General features: G+C 58.6%; 1 protein-coding gene across 1 annotated transcript in view; it reads left to right on the forward strand.

Moving 5' to 3' along the window:
* ZCCHC24 (zinc finger CCHC-type containing 24) overlaps positions 1-17,243 on the forward strand; it is a 46,381-nt gene that overhangs the window by 5,929 nt on the left and 23,209 nt on the right. The window contains exon 2 of the mRNA XM_055133905.1: positions 6,965-7,165. Coding sequence (XP_054989880.1) covers positions 6,965-7,165 — 201 coding nt within the window. The remainder of the gene's footprint in view (positions 1-6,964; positions 7,166-17,243) is intronic.

A 17,243-nucleotide genomic window follows, 5' to 3' on the forward strand; every position in this document is an offset into this window, starting at 1 on the left:
GGGAGGGAGGGAGAGAGTGGGAGAGAAAGAGGGAGTGAGAGGAAGGTAGGAAGGGAGGGAGGAGGGAGAGAAGAAGGGAGGGAGGAAGGGAGAGTGAGAGGGAGGGAGGGAGAGTGAGCTGGAGGGAGGGAGGGAGAGTGAGAGGGAGGGAGAATGAGAAGGAGGGAGAGTGAGAGGGAAGAAGGGAGGGAGAGTGAGCTGGAGGGAGGGAGGGAGAGTGAGAGGGAGGGAGAGTGAGAAGGAGGGAGAGTGAAAGGGAGAGAGGGAGGGAGGGAGGGAGGGAGGGAGAGTGAGCTGCAGGGAGGGAGGGAGAGTGAGGGAGGGAGAGTGAGCTGCAGGGAGGGAGGGAGAGTGAGGGAGGGAGAGTGAAAGGGAGAGAGGGAGGGAGAGTGAGAGGAGGGAGACTGAGAAGGAGGGAGAGTGAAAGGGAGAGAGGGAGGGAGGGAGGGAGGGAGGGAGGGAGGGAGGGAGAGTGAGCTGCAAGGAGGGAGGGAGAGTGAGGGAGGGAGAGGGAGGGAGGGAGAGGGAGGGAGGGAGGGAGAGTGAGCTGCAGGGAGGGAGGGAGAGTAAGGGAGGGAGGGTGAGAAGGAGGGAGAGTGAAAGGGAGAGGGAGGGAGAGTGAGCTGGAGGGAGGGAGTGTGAGAGGGAGGGAGGGAGTGTGAGAGGGAGGGAGGGAGAGTGAGAGGAAGGGAGGGAGAGTGAGAGGAAGGGAGGGAGGGAGGGAGGGAGAGAAGAAGGGAGCTGTATGGTCTCTGTCTGCCCTGACCACACCAGTTCCCTTGACGTTTCTCTGAGCTGAGGCTGTTGGCTATCGTAGCCATGGCCGCTGTGCCCGTCCCCCGGAATAGTGTGTGACTCGCTGCTCCACGCGCCCGTGTCCTGACCCTCCCATGGCCGGCCTCCTGACCCGGGCACTGACCGGTGGGCTCTCCGGCCGCCTGGCCCAGGCACTACTCCAGGCCCCCCCGCCTCCTCGCTCACTGCGGCTGTGCAGTGGCGCTGCTGGTGTCCTCCCAGTGGGCACCCAGCCCTTGGCCACATCTTGGTCCCCTGCCTGGTGACAGTCTGGTGGGTGTTGATGAGACGGGACCATGCAGGTCTCGCAGGAGCCAGGAGTGCGCGAGGTTCTCGGCTTCCTGGCTGACGGCAGCCCCGAGGACATGGGGTGGCCAGTCTCTGCTCAGCACAAGGCCAGAGACCTGTCTGCGTGGCACCTCACTGCCCAGTGTTTGTGTTTGGGGCCAGACCGGGTGGTGCTCGGGGCTTATTCCCAGCTCTGACCTCAGGGATCACTCTAGCCGTGCTCCAGGGACCATTTGGGATGCCGGGGATTGAGCCTGAGTCAGCGTGCAAGGCCAGTGCCCTCCCCGCTGTGCCCGCCCTCGTCCCCCTCCTGCTCACAGGGGTGTGCCTGAGGCCTCGAGACTCCTCCCAGTGCTGGTCCCTGGATCCTTCCCGGTGAACCCCAGAAGTGCGGGCAGTGGGACTGCAGGGTGTGGGGCAGAGAGGACGCCCCTGTCTCTGCGTGGTACCAGGCCACACAGTGGCCACACCTGCTCCACGCCTCCCCCTCGGTGGCCCGGGGCCTCTTGAGCCACAATCTTCCATCCGGCACAGACACACCAGGAACTGTGCCACTGTGGCCCTGGGGCGCGGGCTCAGGAGATGGTGCCTGAGGGGCTGGAGGGGGCGTGACCGCACAGCTGCACTGCCCTCGCCTGACCCACCAGCTCCTGGCCTCCCTTCCCTGCTGACCTTCTTTGTGTGTCTGTTTTTGTGCCACCCCCAGCAGTGCTCAGGGCTTCCTTCCGGCTCTGCACTCAGGAGTCAGTCCCACTGGTGCTCTGGGGATCGAACCCAGGTTGCCACATGGCAGGTCAATGCCCTCCCCGCTGTGATCTCTCCAACTCCTTGACCTGCTTCCTGACCCAACCAAGCTGGTTCATTTCCACCTACCCTCACCCGCCTTTGTGTGTGTGTTTGCAGGCATGTGTGTGTGCCTGTGTGTGCATGCATGTGTATACCTGTGCACACATGTGCATGTGTGTGTGCATGTGCAGGGTAGAATGTGCGGAGCCTGGATATCCGAGAGTGAGTCTGTGGTGCCAAGTGCACGGACATGTCTGAGCTGTGGGGCAGGAACAGGGAAGCGTTTTGCTGTTGTTGTTTCGTTGTGGGGCCAACCTTGGTGGTGGTCAGGCCTCGCTTCTGCCTCTGTGCTCAGGGGTCACACCTGGCTGCGGGAGTCATGGGTCCTGGGGACTGAATCTGGGTCGGTCTCAGCCAGGCAGGCGCCCTCCCCGTGGTCCTAGCCAGGCCCAGGGCCGTGATGGTGAGCGGCTTGCTGGGCCCGGCCTCACCAGCCCTTGCTGGCTGGAGTGCCACTCCCTGCGCCCCTGCTGGGCCTCCTGCCTCTTCCCACCGCGGGCAAGAGCCCCACCTTCCCTCCCCAAATCTCTCCTCAGAACCCCACTCCTGGGCCGGACCCCCTCTCACCCAGGGCCAGCAGTAGCTCAGCGCTCGGTGGCCTGGATGGTCCACCAGCCATCTCCCTGCTCCCCGCCTGCGGGTCTCGGCACCCATCTGGTATGCAATCCTCAGCCTGTGCTGTCTGCCTGCCCTCAGGCAAGTTCTGAGCTTCTCAGGGCCTCAGTTTCCAGCTCTGTAAAATGGGCCCACCAATGCCCAGGCACACGGTGTCCTTGCCAGGCATAAGAGGACTGAGATCCTGACCCACTGATGGGAGGGGAATAAATTTCCATCTCCCAGCAACCTACCCCGACGGCCAAATGTGTGGGTGCCCACCCCCATCCCGGCTGTGGTGGTGTGGGGGTCCCATGGGTCACTCACCCAGATTGGAACTAGAAGGGATATCTCTTCATCCTGAGGGCTCTCCTGAGCCTGTGCCTATCAGGTTGGGAGGGTGTGGGGTGCCCCGCGGGGCTGGGGGTCTCTGCCCTGCCAGGGCAGTAGCAGGAAGGACAGGTGGGCGCTGGGCTCTGGGGTGTCTCCCAGGACCCTGTGCAGAGATGCTGATGGACCGCAGAGCCCCTCGGGCCGGCGGGGGCCTGGGTGGAGGGGGCCCTGCCCTGGCCTACGGCGGTCAGGCCTGGCGCAGGAGAGGCTGATGGACAGCAGAGCCCCTCGGGCCGGCGGGGGCCTGGGGGGGGGGGGCCCTGCCCTGGCCTACGGCGGTCAGGCCTGGCGCAGGAGAGGCTGATGGACAGCAGAGCCCCTCGGGCCGGCGGGGGCCTGGGGGGGTGTGCCCTGCCCTGGCCTACGGCGGTCAGGCCTGGCGCAGGCAGCCGCAGGAGGAAATGGGCGTCTCGGCTCTTGTGGGCAGTGTCCTCCGCACGGCGTCCCCGATGGAAGGCACTAAGCCGGCACCCCGGGCCCGCACGGGCCCCTGGCCAGCCTCTAACAGAGTCTGCTTCCTCTCTGAAGCCTGCGGGCCTCGGGCGGCTCAAAGACCAGTGGCCGGGTGCTCTGTGCCTCGCGGGGGCGGCAGTGTGGTGGGCTCGGTGGATTGGGCCGGCTGGGCGCCTAGGTAGGTCCTGGTGCGCCCCGGGCTGGCTCTGGGCCTGGGGTAAGTGGGAGCCCCAGAGCGTGGCATCTGCACCCCACTGCCGTGCCTTCTCCATTTCCCTGTGGGTCCCCAGAGCGGGCACTGGGCATGGACGGGCACTCGCCCTTCACCTCCCTGGCCCGAGCTCCTCAGGCCTCAGAGGAAGCGGACTCGGTGTCGGAGGCTGGCCAGGGAGCCGGCTTAGCGCCTGGCCTGCCCTTCCGTGAGGGGCAGCGTGTGGAGGTCACTGCCGGGACAGGCCAGCCTGCCGCGGGCGGAGTGCTTGGCCGTGGCCCTGCCAGGCCTGTGGACGCCCCACACCACCGCAGGGCCACAGAACAGGGAGACAGTTTCCAGGGTGTAATTAGTGCCCTTTCTGGCACCCACAAACTTCCCCTTCCTCTGGCTGTTTGTTGCCAAAACAGTGCTGATTCCTGTGGATTTGCTGAATTTTTACCCAGAAAGAAAGAAAGGGGGGGGGAGAGAAAAGAAAGAAAGACGGGGGGGCAGGGAATAAGAGGGTTGTTATTTAGAAATCGAGTTTCCCAGTCATGAGGGTGAGTCACGCCGTTCGGAACTTCGTTTCTTGTTTGAGAGAACTTCTCTCTGGTTCCGGGGGGGGGGTCCCTGTGTCCCGCCTCCACGCGAGTTTGGGGCTTCGGCCAGGATGCAGCCTTGCTGCTCAGGGGTCCGGCCTGGTGGGCATGTGGCTGAGGACTCAGAGGGAGGCCCAGGCCCCTGCTCGGGCCCCGCCCTGCGGCGCCCTCCCCTCCCCCACAGCAGCCACGCACAGTGGCAGGTGGGTTGGGGAGAGCTTCTCGTGGGGACAGTTCCAGCCTCAGTGAAGGTCAGGCCTGGCCACAGCATCGGGGGGCAGTTCATACCCCGAATACCTTGCACTTGCCACGGGCTGAGATCCTTCCATGCCTGAGCTCCCTCCTGTCGGGCCTGGCCCCACCTCACCCCCAGTGTCTGTCTTTCTGTCTGTCTGCTGTGGGACCCAGCAGAGTGCGTCAGCTGACACTTTCCCACGTTGACCAGATGCTTTTTTTTTTTTTTTTTTTTTGGCCATGCCCAGTGGCCTCAGAGCTTACTCCTGCCTCTGCACTCAGGGCTCTGTGCTCAGGGGACTATATTGGATGCCAGGAATCGAGCCCAGGTTGACCACATGCAAAGCAAGTTCCCTACCCATTGTGCTGTCTCGCTGGCCCCACGCCACCATTTTGGACTCACTGGTCCCCTTCTGTGGAATGGGACTGTCATGGGTTGTGGAGAGGAGGCGCTGGCTCCTGCCTGCTGAGGTTCAGGTCTGCCCTGTGTTCCCGAAGCTCACCGCAGAGTCTGTCCCGGCGCTTCGAGTGATAAAGACCTGTGAAGTGTGCAGTAGCATTATGTCTTTTCTGAAAAAGATCCTGTCCCTGCTCCACTCCAACAAAAAGGAAGTTAATGTTGTCTAAGCCGCTGGAAAAGGGTGTCCATGGCCTTGTTCAGAAAGAGGTGCCAGGAGAGCCACAGCAGGTGAGGTGCTTCCCTGGACACGCCACCACGTATGGCCAGTCCCCCGGCCACTGCTAGCCCAGAGCATCACTTGGTGTGGCCCCAAAAACAATAAAAAACTTAAAATTAAAGTTGTAGCCTAGTGAGTGTATAAAGATATTATGGGTTGGAGAGATCGTACAGCGGGGGAGAAGGGGGCACTTGCCTTGCATGTGACTAACCCAGGTTCAATCCCCACATCCCTGAACCCCACCAGGAATGATCCATGAGCACAGAGCCAGGAGTCAGCCCTCAGCTCCATCAGGTGTGATGGTCCAAAAACAAAAACAACAAAAATTTTGTCTAAATCTTCTGTTTCAAAGAAAAGTTGAGCATCATCTGAGCTGCCAGGAAAATGATCCCGTGCATAGTCTTGTCTCGTGAGCTGCCACCAGCCTTCAAGGACCGAAAGCCTGAGGCACGGGAACCTGTGCGGTGTCTGCGTGCTGCCCGTACCCGCCCTGGGGCGTGGGGCAGTGTCCTGCTGCAGACAGCTCCATGCGTGTCCCGGGCTCCTGGCCATGCTGGGAGCAGAGTAGAGACGGTCGCTGGAGCCTTCAGCTTGTAAGCCAGCCGCTCTCTGCCGGTCACAGGTGGCTCTGGGCTGCCCTGGAGCCGGGCCTCGTGTCTGAGCTCCACATTGCAGACCCCAGTGACTAGGGGTCCGAAGGGTCAAGGCCCAGCCGGGGTTACCAGGAAAGGAAGCCCCTCGATGGGAGACTGTCATGGGGAAGAAGTGGGGACTTTCCCGGGCCGCATCCTTGGGGGTCCGGTCTCAGCTCAGCCCCAGCCCTGGAGGGCAGGCAGGAGCCCGCTGTGAGCCTCTGGCCGCCCTTCTTTGAATGGAGCCCCAAGGCCGCTGCCATAGCACAGTGAGGAAGGCACTTGCCTCACCCCGGCCGACCTGGGCTCGAGCCCCGGCACCTGGCATGGTACCCCAGCACCACCAGGTGTAACCCCTGAGCACCGCTGGGTGTGGCCCACAAAAAGGGGGACCCAAGGCAACTCCCTCTAAGGGGCTTTGCCCCCCACTTTGGAGCAAAAGAAGTTCGGGGCTTCCCAGGTGCTCACGGGCTCTGCAGTGAGCATTCCCGGGCTTCAGGGGCCTGCGAGTAGGTGACCACTGACTGGCTTTGGGGCCTTGGTTGTACCTCGGGACGGGGCCACCAGTGTTCTCGGCCAGCCTGGGTGCGGGCCCCACCATCCTGGAATTCCAGCGTGTCTGGCGTCCCGCAGCCCGTGACTCCTATAAATAGAGGCTGTATCTGCCGGGGCTTGGGCCACCCCTGCTTGGGGGCGGGCAAGGCATCTGGTTCCTGTCAAGTGCAGGTGGAGAGCTGGGCCACTTCCTCCCGGCCGCAGGGGACAGACCGGGATTCACACAGCCCCTCAGCCTGTCCATGGTGGGGCTTCCAACCAACACGCTATCTCCCGCTGCGTCCCAGCGTGGCTCAGGGACTGACCACAGAGCACCGTGTGCTGGCCGCTGCCTGCATACTGGGAGAGGGGATGGGAATTCACGCTTCACGGTGGCCTTTAGAACACTGGGGATGAGCTGGGCCTGCCCCTGGACACACCAAAGGGGCCCTGGGGCTCCAGGAGGAGTCAGTGGGCAGCCGGCACCTTTCCCGAGTCTGCGTGTGTGTGCACATGTGTGTCTGTGTACATGTCTTTGTGAATTTGTGTGTCTGGGTGAGTCTGTGTCTGACTGTGAGTCTGTGTGTCTGTGACTGTGCACATGAGTGTGCGCATCCATGACTGCAGGTGTGTGTTTGCGTGTCAGGAGCTGTGCATGTGTGAGTCTGTGTGTCCGTGACTGTGTTGTTAGGCCCGGGGCCCTCCTCTCACGGCTGTCTCTCACAGGCGCTGGGCAGCAGTGTGTACAAGAGCACCTCGCCCTACGGCTCCCTGCACAACATCGCTGACGGCCTCAGCTCCCTCACCGAGCACTTTTCGGACCTGACGCTCACCGCCGAGAGCCGCAAGCCCAGCAAGAGGCCCCCGCCCAACTACCTGTGTCACCTGTGCTTCAGCAAGGGCCACTACATCAAGGACTGCCCGCAGGTGAGGCCCTGACCTCGGTCTGTGTGTCCGTCTCCTCTGCTGCACCTCCAGACACACTCTGGGCTCCAGGCCCCCGTTCTTGTGCGGGCCAGGGGCCAGCACCCTCGCCGCTCTGCAGGCTCCTTACACGCACAGGAAGGAATGCGGGCCCCGGGCCAGGAATCCACATGTGCGCCTCCCGGCCGTGCTGGGTCCTCAGCCTGCTGCCTTGGAGGGGAGCGTCCTGCATGGCGGGGCCCCGGGATGTGAGGGGGAGGTCGAGGCATGGCTCTCTCCAGAGGATGGAAGCCGCCCCATCTCCCACCCAGCCCTTGCTGGGACAGGGCAGGACTTGGCCAGGGACGGGTCCCACAGACAGGATGACCGTGACTCAGATGGACGTGCCAGGGAACCCTGGGGAGACGAGGGTCGTGGGCTTTGGGACCTGGCATCAGGCAGTCAGTGACTATTTTTCCTGTGCTTATTATTACTTTTTTGAGGGCCACACTCAGCAGTGCTCAGGGCTTACTTCTGGCTCTGTGCTCAGGAGTCACTCCTGATGGTGCTCGGGAATCTCAGTGGGGTGCTGGGGATGGAGCCCAGGTCAGCTGTGTGCAAGGCCAGCGCCCTCCCGGCTGTGCACTCTCTCGGTCCTGCTTTCCTCCTCTTCCTGAAGCACATTCCCACTGTTCTTCAGGGCAGCCCTTTGTTGGCTGCGTGTCATGATGAATCCACGTCCCCCTCCCCGGCACATGGGGGTGGGGCCGGTCCTCCCAAGATGGGGAGACCAGGAGGCACCAGGTGTCTGACGTGGACGCGGCAAGGCCCCGCAGTGACGCCGTAGGTGCCTGCCGCGCGGAGTCTGTCGGGGCACAGCCTGAAGTGCCCAGTGCCCCTGGAGGCCTGTGGGAAATGCAGAGTCTCCGACACCACCCTGACCTGCCTTTCAGTGAGACGCTGCTGGTGATGCGTGGACACCAGTGGACAGGCCCACATGGTCAGGGAATGGTGACAGCTGGCCCCCTGGTGCAGCCTGCACTGTGCACAGAGTGGCCCTCTGGCAGGAGGCTCCCCGCGGGGGCTCTGTGGGCCAGATGGGCAGCGCCTTGGCTACCCAGGTCTGTTTGGTCCTTGCCAGCTCTGTTCACCCCATGCTCTCCCCACCTGACCCCCAGCCAAAGGGGCTCCGTTCTCTTCCCCGCAGAACCTCCGAGGGGGCAGAGCAGCCGCAGCCCTGCCCCGTGGAAGGAGACAGGTGCTGCCTGGGCCCCCCGGCCTGGTTTCCTTCCGCCTGCAGAGCTTGGGAACCCGTTGGTATCACTTTAGGTAACGCCGCGTGTGGCCAGGACTCGGCACCCAGGGGTGGAGTGATGGGATCGTGGGTCAGGTGCTGCCCTGCAAGTGTTTAAACCCAGTTTGATCCCCGGCCCTGCACCCGGACACCTGCCCCAGTGCCAGGCTTCTCTCCTGAGCACAGAGCCCAGAGTAGCCCTGGAGCACCCCTGGCTGTGACCTCAGAGCACACAACTGTAAGACGTTACAGGGGATCATTTAACAGCCCTGGAGGCCCTGGTAGGCAGGGACATCCCCCACCCAGGGGACGCTGACTGTCCCTGCAGGAGCTTCCCGGGGAGGGAGAGCATGAGAGGGGCTGGAGGCTGTGGGAGCCAGCGCAGCGCCCCTGGGCAGGGGTGGCCGTGTGGCCTGTGGCCCTGCCTGCGGGACGCACAGCTGACCTGCTCTTCCTTCCTGGGAGGCTCCTGGGGGGGCCAGGCAGCGTGAAGCTGCGTTGTCCCAGGTCCACCCCGGCCTGTGCCGCCCCATTCCCAAGGCTGGGAGAACAGAGTTTTGGGGACTGATTTGTTTCCACTTCTGTCAGAGGGGCTAATCGGTGCATGGCGTTAGGGACTCAGGGAAGGCGCTGACTCAGCGTCTCGTATCTGCCCGGGGCTTAACTGCCCCACCCCTCTGGAGCCTTCCGGTGTTTGCACCAGCTGCTCGCTGCCTCCAGGGACAGGTCCAGGTCCCCGCTCTCACTCTCTGTCCCCCTCCTGTCTGGCCCCCGCCTCAGCCCACCGCAGCACCCATGGCAGGTGTTAAGAATGAGCAGGTTGACAAGCCTTTCTCAAAGCCATGAAAACTTCAGTTTCCTGTGAAATCCTCAGTGAGTGAGCGCTCAGCCACGACATATGCGTGGAATGCGCGTCTCAGTAACGGCGCTCAGAGCTGTGATTCCCACAGCATGTGACTCATCCATGTGACATGCACCTTGCGGGGCTTCAGTCTCTGGCTGAGCTGTCCAGCTGTCACCACCGTCAATTGTAAGGCATTCTTAGTGTCTCAGAAAAACACCTCGTCTCCTGGGCCCTCCTGCCTAGTAATCACTCATCTGCTTTCTCTCTCTGTAAATTCATCCATTCTGGACATTTTAGACATGTGGAATCCATGTGGCCTTTTGTGAGCCAATTCCTCTTGTATTATTTTCAGGGGTCATTCATGGAGTAGCATTTACTAGTTCTTTGGGTTTGGGAGGTGTTCCATTCTGTTCCATTCTGTTGTAGAGCTTTAAAGAATTGATGTTGCTTGTCTTTAAAGGTTTTGCAGAGCTGTGAAGCTCTCTGAGCTTGCACTTTCTTTTGTGGGTAGAGTTTGATGGGGGGAGGATGTGGGGCAGGGTTTGGCCCAAACCCTGTGATGCTTAATCCTAGCTTTGCACTCAGGAAACTTTTTCTAGTTTCCTGGCGGGGACCATATGAAATGCCGGATCAAACCTGGGTTGGCCTCATGCAAGGCGGTACCCTCCCTGCTGTGCTGTCACTCCAGCTCTTAACACTTTTTAATAATTTTTTTTTGCTTTTTGGGTCACACCCAGTGATGCACAGGGGTTACTCCTGGCTCATGCACTCAGGAATTACTCCTGGCGGTGCCTGGGGGACCATATGGGATGCTGGGAATCGAATCCAGAACAGCCGCATGCAAGGCAAACACCTTACCTGCTGTGCTATCACTCCAGCCCCAACACTTCTTAATTCTTGTAGTTGGAATCTTTTCTTTCCCTTGCTCAAGTTTTGTCTATTTTGTTGAACCTAAACAAACAAACTTTTAGTCTGATTTCCTCTTTTTTTTTCCCATAAATTTCACTTTTTATTTCCCCCTTTCTGTCCTTCTGCTGTTGCTGTAGTAAATATCCCTCCACGTCCATCCTTTTAGCTCTTGGCTCTAATCTTTATTATTTTCTTCCTTGCTTTAGATTCAGTTCTTTTCTCCATTTCTTGAGGTGGGTTTTCTGTGACGGATTCCTCTTTCTTCCACTTTGTAATGTTTTGTAATGTTGGTACTTATGCTGTACATTTCTCACTGAACTGTATCCTATTAGTTTTAAATTGTTACATCTTCATTTTTATTTATTGTAGGGTATAATCTGATTTCCTTTGGGATTTATTTTCTCTGCTCTATTAGTTACTTAAGAATGTTCATAATATTCACACATTTATGAACTTCCCAAATATGTATTTTTAATTATTTCTAGTTTAATTCATATTTGTATTATTTCCAGCGGATAGGACATTTGCCTTGCATGCGGCCGACCTGGGTTTGATTCCTCTGCCCCTCTTGGAAAGCCCAGCAAGCTACTGAGAGTATCCCACCCGCACGGCAGAGCCTGGCAAGCTACCTGTGGCGCATTCGATATCCAAAAACAGTAACAACAAGTCTCTCATAGAGACGTTACTGGTGCCCACTCGAGCAAATCGATGAACGGGGTGACAGTGCTACAGTGTATTATTTCAGTGTATGTATATTTAGTGGGAAGGTAGGAGGAAGTTGACCACAGCTGACAGTGTTCAGGCCTTTACCTGAGTCTGTGCTCAGGGAATATTTGTGGATGGAGGTCAGGGGCCCAGTCGGCTGTCTCTTTGAACCTAGACTGTGTCTTCCCCAGACTGGCTGTTGACGGATCTTGGTTTGTTTTTAACCCAGACTGATAATTCTTGCCTTTTGTTGACATTGTTCAATTTATTCACTTCGCCTTATTACCAACCCTATTTTGATGTAAGCTGTTGGTAAAGTTGGAATTAAGTCTGTAGGCTTCTTTTTCTTTTTTTTTTTTCCCTATGGAAGTCAAGCATTTTATGTATTTATTTATTTATTTATTTATTTTTAATTTTTATTCGTGAATCACCGTGAGGTACAGTTACTAGCTGATGAACTTTCGTGTTTGCATTTCAGTCATTCAGTGACTGTTTGCCCATCCCTCCACAGTGCCCATCCTCCCCCACCAGCGTGCGCGGGATCCCTCCTTGTAGGGTAATTTTCCTTTGTAAACTGCTCAACTGTATTTGGTGGGGGGGGAACCGCTCGGTGCCTGGGAGGTGACCCTCAGGGAAAGGAGCACTCGTGCGGTGCTGCCTGCTGACCACTGTCCTGTCCCCTGGTCTCTCGGACCTGTTTGCTCCTCTCTTGCTGATTCCTCTTAGGTTAAGTAGTACTTTTTACTACTGTAAGTTCTTCAGGACTTTTTCACATACTCTCTATGTGAATGTGTATTTTTTGTTTTTTCTGTTTGGGGCTATTCCCAGTAGTGCTCGGGATTTACTCCTGGCTCTGTGCTCAGGGTCAGCCCTGGCAGGGTTTAGGAATGGGGTGCCAGGAATTGAACCTGGGTTGCCCCCATGCAAGGCAAACACCCTACTTGGACTATTGCTCCAGCCCTCACACTATATTTTATTTTATTTCTTTTTAAATTGTTTTAAATTTTATTTTCATAAAGTTGTCCACAATAGTTGTTTACATTCAATATTTCAATACCAACCCCTCCACCATTACACCTTCTCACCACCATTATTTTTAATTTTCCCACCACCACTCAAGCCTGCCCCACAGGCAAATGCTAGATAATTTATTTTGTATTGCATTTGTTATGAATAGTATGAGATGTCTATAAGAGTCTGCCTCACAGTGATTCAACAAAAAAAGTAAAGAAAAAGAAAGTTTGTGATGTCACGCAGCAGCTTTTGCGGCCACACGCTCCTAGAATTCTAAATTTTAAATAATTGGGGTCCAGAGATATCTCTGTAGTGAAGTGAGCTGCTGGGTTCCAAGATCCATTTGTGAGTCTCTGGATCATGGCCATTAATGTGCTTAAATGGCGCCCGGAGGCAGTTCATGGGCGTGACAGCCAGGGCCCCGGAAGGGCGGGGAGTTGGGGAGGGGTGGCCCAATCCTGACCCTTGCGGCCTGGCGCTTTGTGTCACTGGGCCCGCACACCTGGGTTTTTCAGCAGATTTAGTCTCTTGTGGGGGGGTGCGTAAGTCGAGCCTGTGAAGATCGGCTGTGAGGGTGGCGGCGACTGGGTTCTGGAGGTTTGCAGCTGTCAGGGTTCCATGGGGCAGGCGGAGAGAGGAACCGGCTCCCGTCTGAGGTGCCGGCGAAATCAGCCTGGTGCGAGATCCTGGAACATCTCTGTAGCGAGCTGCTCGGTCTGAGAGTCATTCGTGAGTCTCTGGATCATGGTCGTTAATGCGTTTAAATGGCACCCAGAGGCAGTTTGTGAGCGACTCACACTATATTTTATTTTTTATTTTTTGGTGGATAGAAAAAGAGTTTTATTAGATAGCAAGTCAGTAAATTGGTAGGTGGTGGACTCATGTTCTAAAGCCTAGCTTTTTATCTTTTTTTTATTATTATTAGTGAATCACCGTGAGGGTACAGTTACAGATTTACATGTTTTCCTGCTTGTGTTTCAGTCATACAGTGCTTGAGTACCCGTCCCTCCACCAGTGCCCATTCTCCACCACTGATGATCTCAGTATCCCTCACCCCCATCCCATCCCCCCCACCCCACTCACACTATATTTTAAAGCTGTTTCCTTCCTTGGCTTATTTTGCACTCGGTTTTACAATTTATGCTAATTTGACTCCAGTGAGATGTATTAGCCTTCTGTAGTATACTACATATATATACTATATATTATATATATATGTGTGTATATATATATATATTTATACCTGGCAGTGCTCAGGGCTTAATCCTGGCTCTGTGCTCAGGGTTCACTCCTGGTGAGGCTCAGGGGATGATATGGGGATCCAGGGATTGAACCCCAGTCAGCTGCATGCAAGGCAAGTGCGCTGCGGTATTTTCGCTCCCTGGCCCCATGTGTCATCTCTGTATGCTGCAGAGGATACTCTATAATTTTTACCTTATGTTTTCAGATGCTCCAGGAAACAGGGAGGGCGATTGCATAGCCACAGTGTTCCTAGCACTCAGCCTCCTGCCCCCGTTCCCCGGGCTCTTCCTTTGCTCTTAGGAAGTTAGATCATCTCGTGGAGCCATTTCCTTAGCTCAGAGCATGGTTGCTCTCCCCGCCTCTTAGTCCCTCTTCCTTCTATCTTCACAGGACAAATTCTGTCTCATGCGTAGCTGTGCGGGTGGCTGGGGCCACGTGCTTTCGGCCTGAAGACCCTCTCTTAGCATTTCTTTAAATGTTGATCCACAGTTAAGTCTTTCTGGGAATGTGGTGGTCTCACGCTCGCTCTCTTGAGACAGCTTCTGGGTTGGTGTTTCTCCCTTTCCCTCTTCGCCATCTCTTCTGAAAGCCAACTGAGATTGCCGGCATTCTGTCCTAAGGACCGTGTCATGCTTCTTGCTCTCAGATCTTGGATGAGCAAATAGGGGTGGAATGTGCAGAACCTGGGACGGCCTCGCTTCCCTCCGCTGCCCGTGGGGCTGCAGCCTGTGGCAGGCAGCGATGAGAGTCCAGGTGAAACATCCTGCTGAGGGGCTCGGAGACAGAGGCTGCGGAGTGCTCGCTCTCTTGTGGGAGCGGGGGCTCCAGCAGAGCTCAGAGCTACGGGGGCCCGTTTGTCGTTCTCGAGCATCCTGGCAGGCAGGTCAGTGTGAGGTCTGAGGGTGTGGTGCTTCTCCAGCCGTTCAGCGTCCGAGGTGCCTGAGCGAACTGAGCCATACTGGGGGCCCGGGGCCGTATGCAGCGATGCGTGGGGGGCCTTGTGGCCCTGGGGACTGACGCCCTGCAGCAGGCACCCAGCCCACTGAGCTATATTCTGGCCCTTATGGATTCTATTTTCATTTTGGTTTTGTTTGGGGGGCACACAGTGGGGCTCGGGGCTTACTCCTGTCTCCGTGCTCAAGGATCACTCCACTGGCGTTCAGGGTCAGCCAGAGCCTCGCCTGCTGAGCTGCCACTCCAGGGCCATGTCATCTTCAAAGCCTCAGAGCACGACAGGTTGCAGTTAGCTAGTCACACGGGTGGGGCCTCTCCCTGGCCCCAGGGCTGTGACGCAGCAGTGGCACTGGGGGAAGGCAGGGCCTGATCGGCTCCAGGCTCCCGGCAGCTCAGCACCAGGCGGAGATGAGCTTCAGAGAGGCTATGAGACCCCCTGCGGCTCCTGAAGGGAGTGGCCCTGAGTGGTCTGCAGCTACAGCGAGGGCCAGAATCGAATCTCAGGTCTTCTTGCTTCCAGAGTCCCGCTCTTCAGTTCTGCTGCCCGGGATCCAGCTCGGGGTGGGGGCCTGGCCCGCCCCGCGTGGGTGAGGCCCTGAGTTTGGCCCCCCACAAAGCTAGACTGTGCTCTGCTTTATGTCGTTTTAAATTTTTCTTTCTTTTTTATTTTTTTTTTTAACTTGGGGGCCATACCAATGGTTCTTGGGGCCTGTCACCGTGGACTCCCGCCTGCAGACCCTTCCAGCCTTTCCTTGCCCGCCCCTGTCTGCTCCAGCATTCCGATTCCGAGCCCCACTATCCATCTCAAAAGCTCAGGCTGAGGGCCCGAGGGATGGCACAGCGGGAGAGTCAGGCACCTGCCTTGCTTGCAGCCAACCCAGTCCACTTCCCGGCACCCCATTTGGTCCTCTGAGCCCCCAGAAGTGATTCTGAGTGCAGAGCCAGCAGCCCCACGGGTATAATTCTAAGATACAACAATAAAATCAGGTCATTTCCCTCTTTCTCAAAAAGATGGTTTCCTGGCGGTAGAGAGGGACAAGGACCAAGTAGCCCGAGTGGGCAGAGTCAGGTGTCTGGTAGAGCCCATCTCGCCTCTGGGGCCAGCTGGCCCAAGGCGGTCGGAGGCCAGGGATAGGCTGGGGCTCCCCCTTGGAGGTTCATAGTGCCCACTGAGGGCCCCCGTTTGCCCTCCTGTACTCTGCATCCAGCCCGCGCTCGATTAGCCAGACCTGTCCTGAGGGGACAGCTGGGGCCCCACTGGCAATGCAGGGTGGCCTAGGTGGTCTTGTGGCTGTGGGGAAGTGCTGACTCCCCTGGGGTTTACAGGAGCCCCCACCAAGGTGGGGGGCCAGCCTAGGGGTGAGGAGGCCCCAGGCCCACAAATGGGAGGCTGCTCTCGGAAGGCCAGGAAATGCGAGCCAGCCTCAGTGGCCGTGAGCGTGATGGTCAGTAGGGAGGGGGGCAGCCGTGGGGAGGTGCGGCCCAGCAGGTGGCAGAGGCCATGTGCCAGCCCCACGCACCTGGGCTCTGTCTGGAAGCAGGTAGAGGCCCCCCGAGAATTTTAGGGGTGCACAGACACACCTGGGAATGTGGTGGCCGGAAACCCAGGCCAGGCGCGGACAGAGGTGTGAGAGAGCGGGGTCACCCCTGGGCGCAGAGAGCGGCTCCGGCTGGACACCCCCTCCGCCCGCCCTGGCCAGCCTCGGCTCTCCGCCCTCCCCAGGGCCACGCTCCTGCGCTCGCAGGCTCGGGCAGGTCGCTGCCCCGGGCGGGTGCCGGTGCTTTTGTCCCCAAGGGCCGCGTGGACGGTCACTGGGAAATCCAGAGCCAAGGAGCCCAGCGTGGGACGCCCTGTGCAGCAGGAGCAAGGTGTCCCGCCCCCCGCCCCGGGGCTCCGGGGCGCACCTGAGCAGCCTGTGTCTCTCTCAGGCGGAGCCCTGAGGAGCTCCCGGGGTGCCGGGCCTCACGGACAGGATGTGAGAACCTGGTGGTCCCGTGCCTCAGCCTAGAGGTCTGAGCTGCAGGGATCGGGTGTGAGTGGTGTCTGCTGCTCATCTGTGACCCAAGGAGCAGAGTCCTCGCTCCAGCTCTGCTATGTGGCTGCTTTGCAGCCTTGGACAACGGACTAAACCTCTCTGAGCTAGCTTGACTCACTCCATAACATCGGAACCATTTGGGGTTGTTGCCGGGCACCCCACCTTGATGACCCACTTAACACCTCTAGGCGCAGACTCTGTCTACATCACCCCCAGTAGACATTCTCAGCTCTCAGCTGCCACCACTCCCCGGACACCCTGGGGTGGGGGTGGTGGGCGCTGCTTCTCCGAGGGGGCCCACAGGGGCATCTCTGCCTCTGCCCTGGTGTCCAGCGGGGACCTGGCACCTGAGGGGCCTGCGGAGGGCCTGAATCAGCATGCCCAGGGCCGCTAACAGAATCCAGATGTCAGACAGAAAGCAGGGCCGGCCCCACCCAGCTGGCAGCTCCGGTTTCTTGGAGATTGAAAAAGAAGAAAAATAGAGCTGGGGAGAATCAGTCCTAGAGCGTCTGAAACCTTAGAGGCAGGATGTGAATCAGTTCAGGGTGTGGGGGAGGGGCCAGAGACCAGGGGAGAGCAGGCCGGCCCGGGCCGCCCCCACCCTGCACCCCTCCACGGTCAGCGCAGGCGGGTCCCCTCCTATCTGGAGGAGGCAGGAGGCTTGTGGCGGCCAGCCTGGCGCTGACCTCTGCCTGGGGCTTCCAGCCTGGATTTCCTCCCCGGCCGCCGAGTGGCTGAGCTGGGGAAGCCGCAGCAGAGAGGCTGAGCAGGCCGGCCCAGGGCAGGAGTGAAGCTGCCCGCCAGCACGGCCCGTCTCCTGGCTCTGGAGCTTCCCGGAGCTGGGACAGAGCAGGGGGGTGAGGGAAGGAGAGCGGGGTTCCAGAGCCCAGGAGCGTCCAGAGCGTGGAGAATGGTGACAGGACAGGCGGTCACCTGCTGTCCGGACTGGTGCTGGCCAGGGCTCAGGGCTGTGGCTCCCACGGTGGACACTGCAAGTCCCCACGCCTGCAGTAGCCCTCAGGGCTCCTTCTTCCATACTCCCCAGCTGGTACCTCTGACCCGAGGGGAAATGTCAGGAGAAGTTAGGAGAAATGAGTCCCGTTA

The sequence above is a fragment of the Sorex araneus genome, chromosome 3, assembly GCF_027595985.1.
Source record: "Sorex araneus isolate mSorAra2 chromosome 3, mSorAra2.pri, whole genome shotgun sequence".
Lineage (NCBI taxonomy): Eukaryota > Metazoa > Chordata > Mammalia > Eulipotyphla > Soricidae > Sorex > Sorex araneus.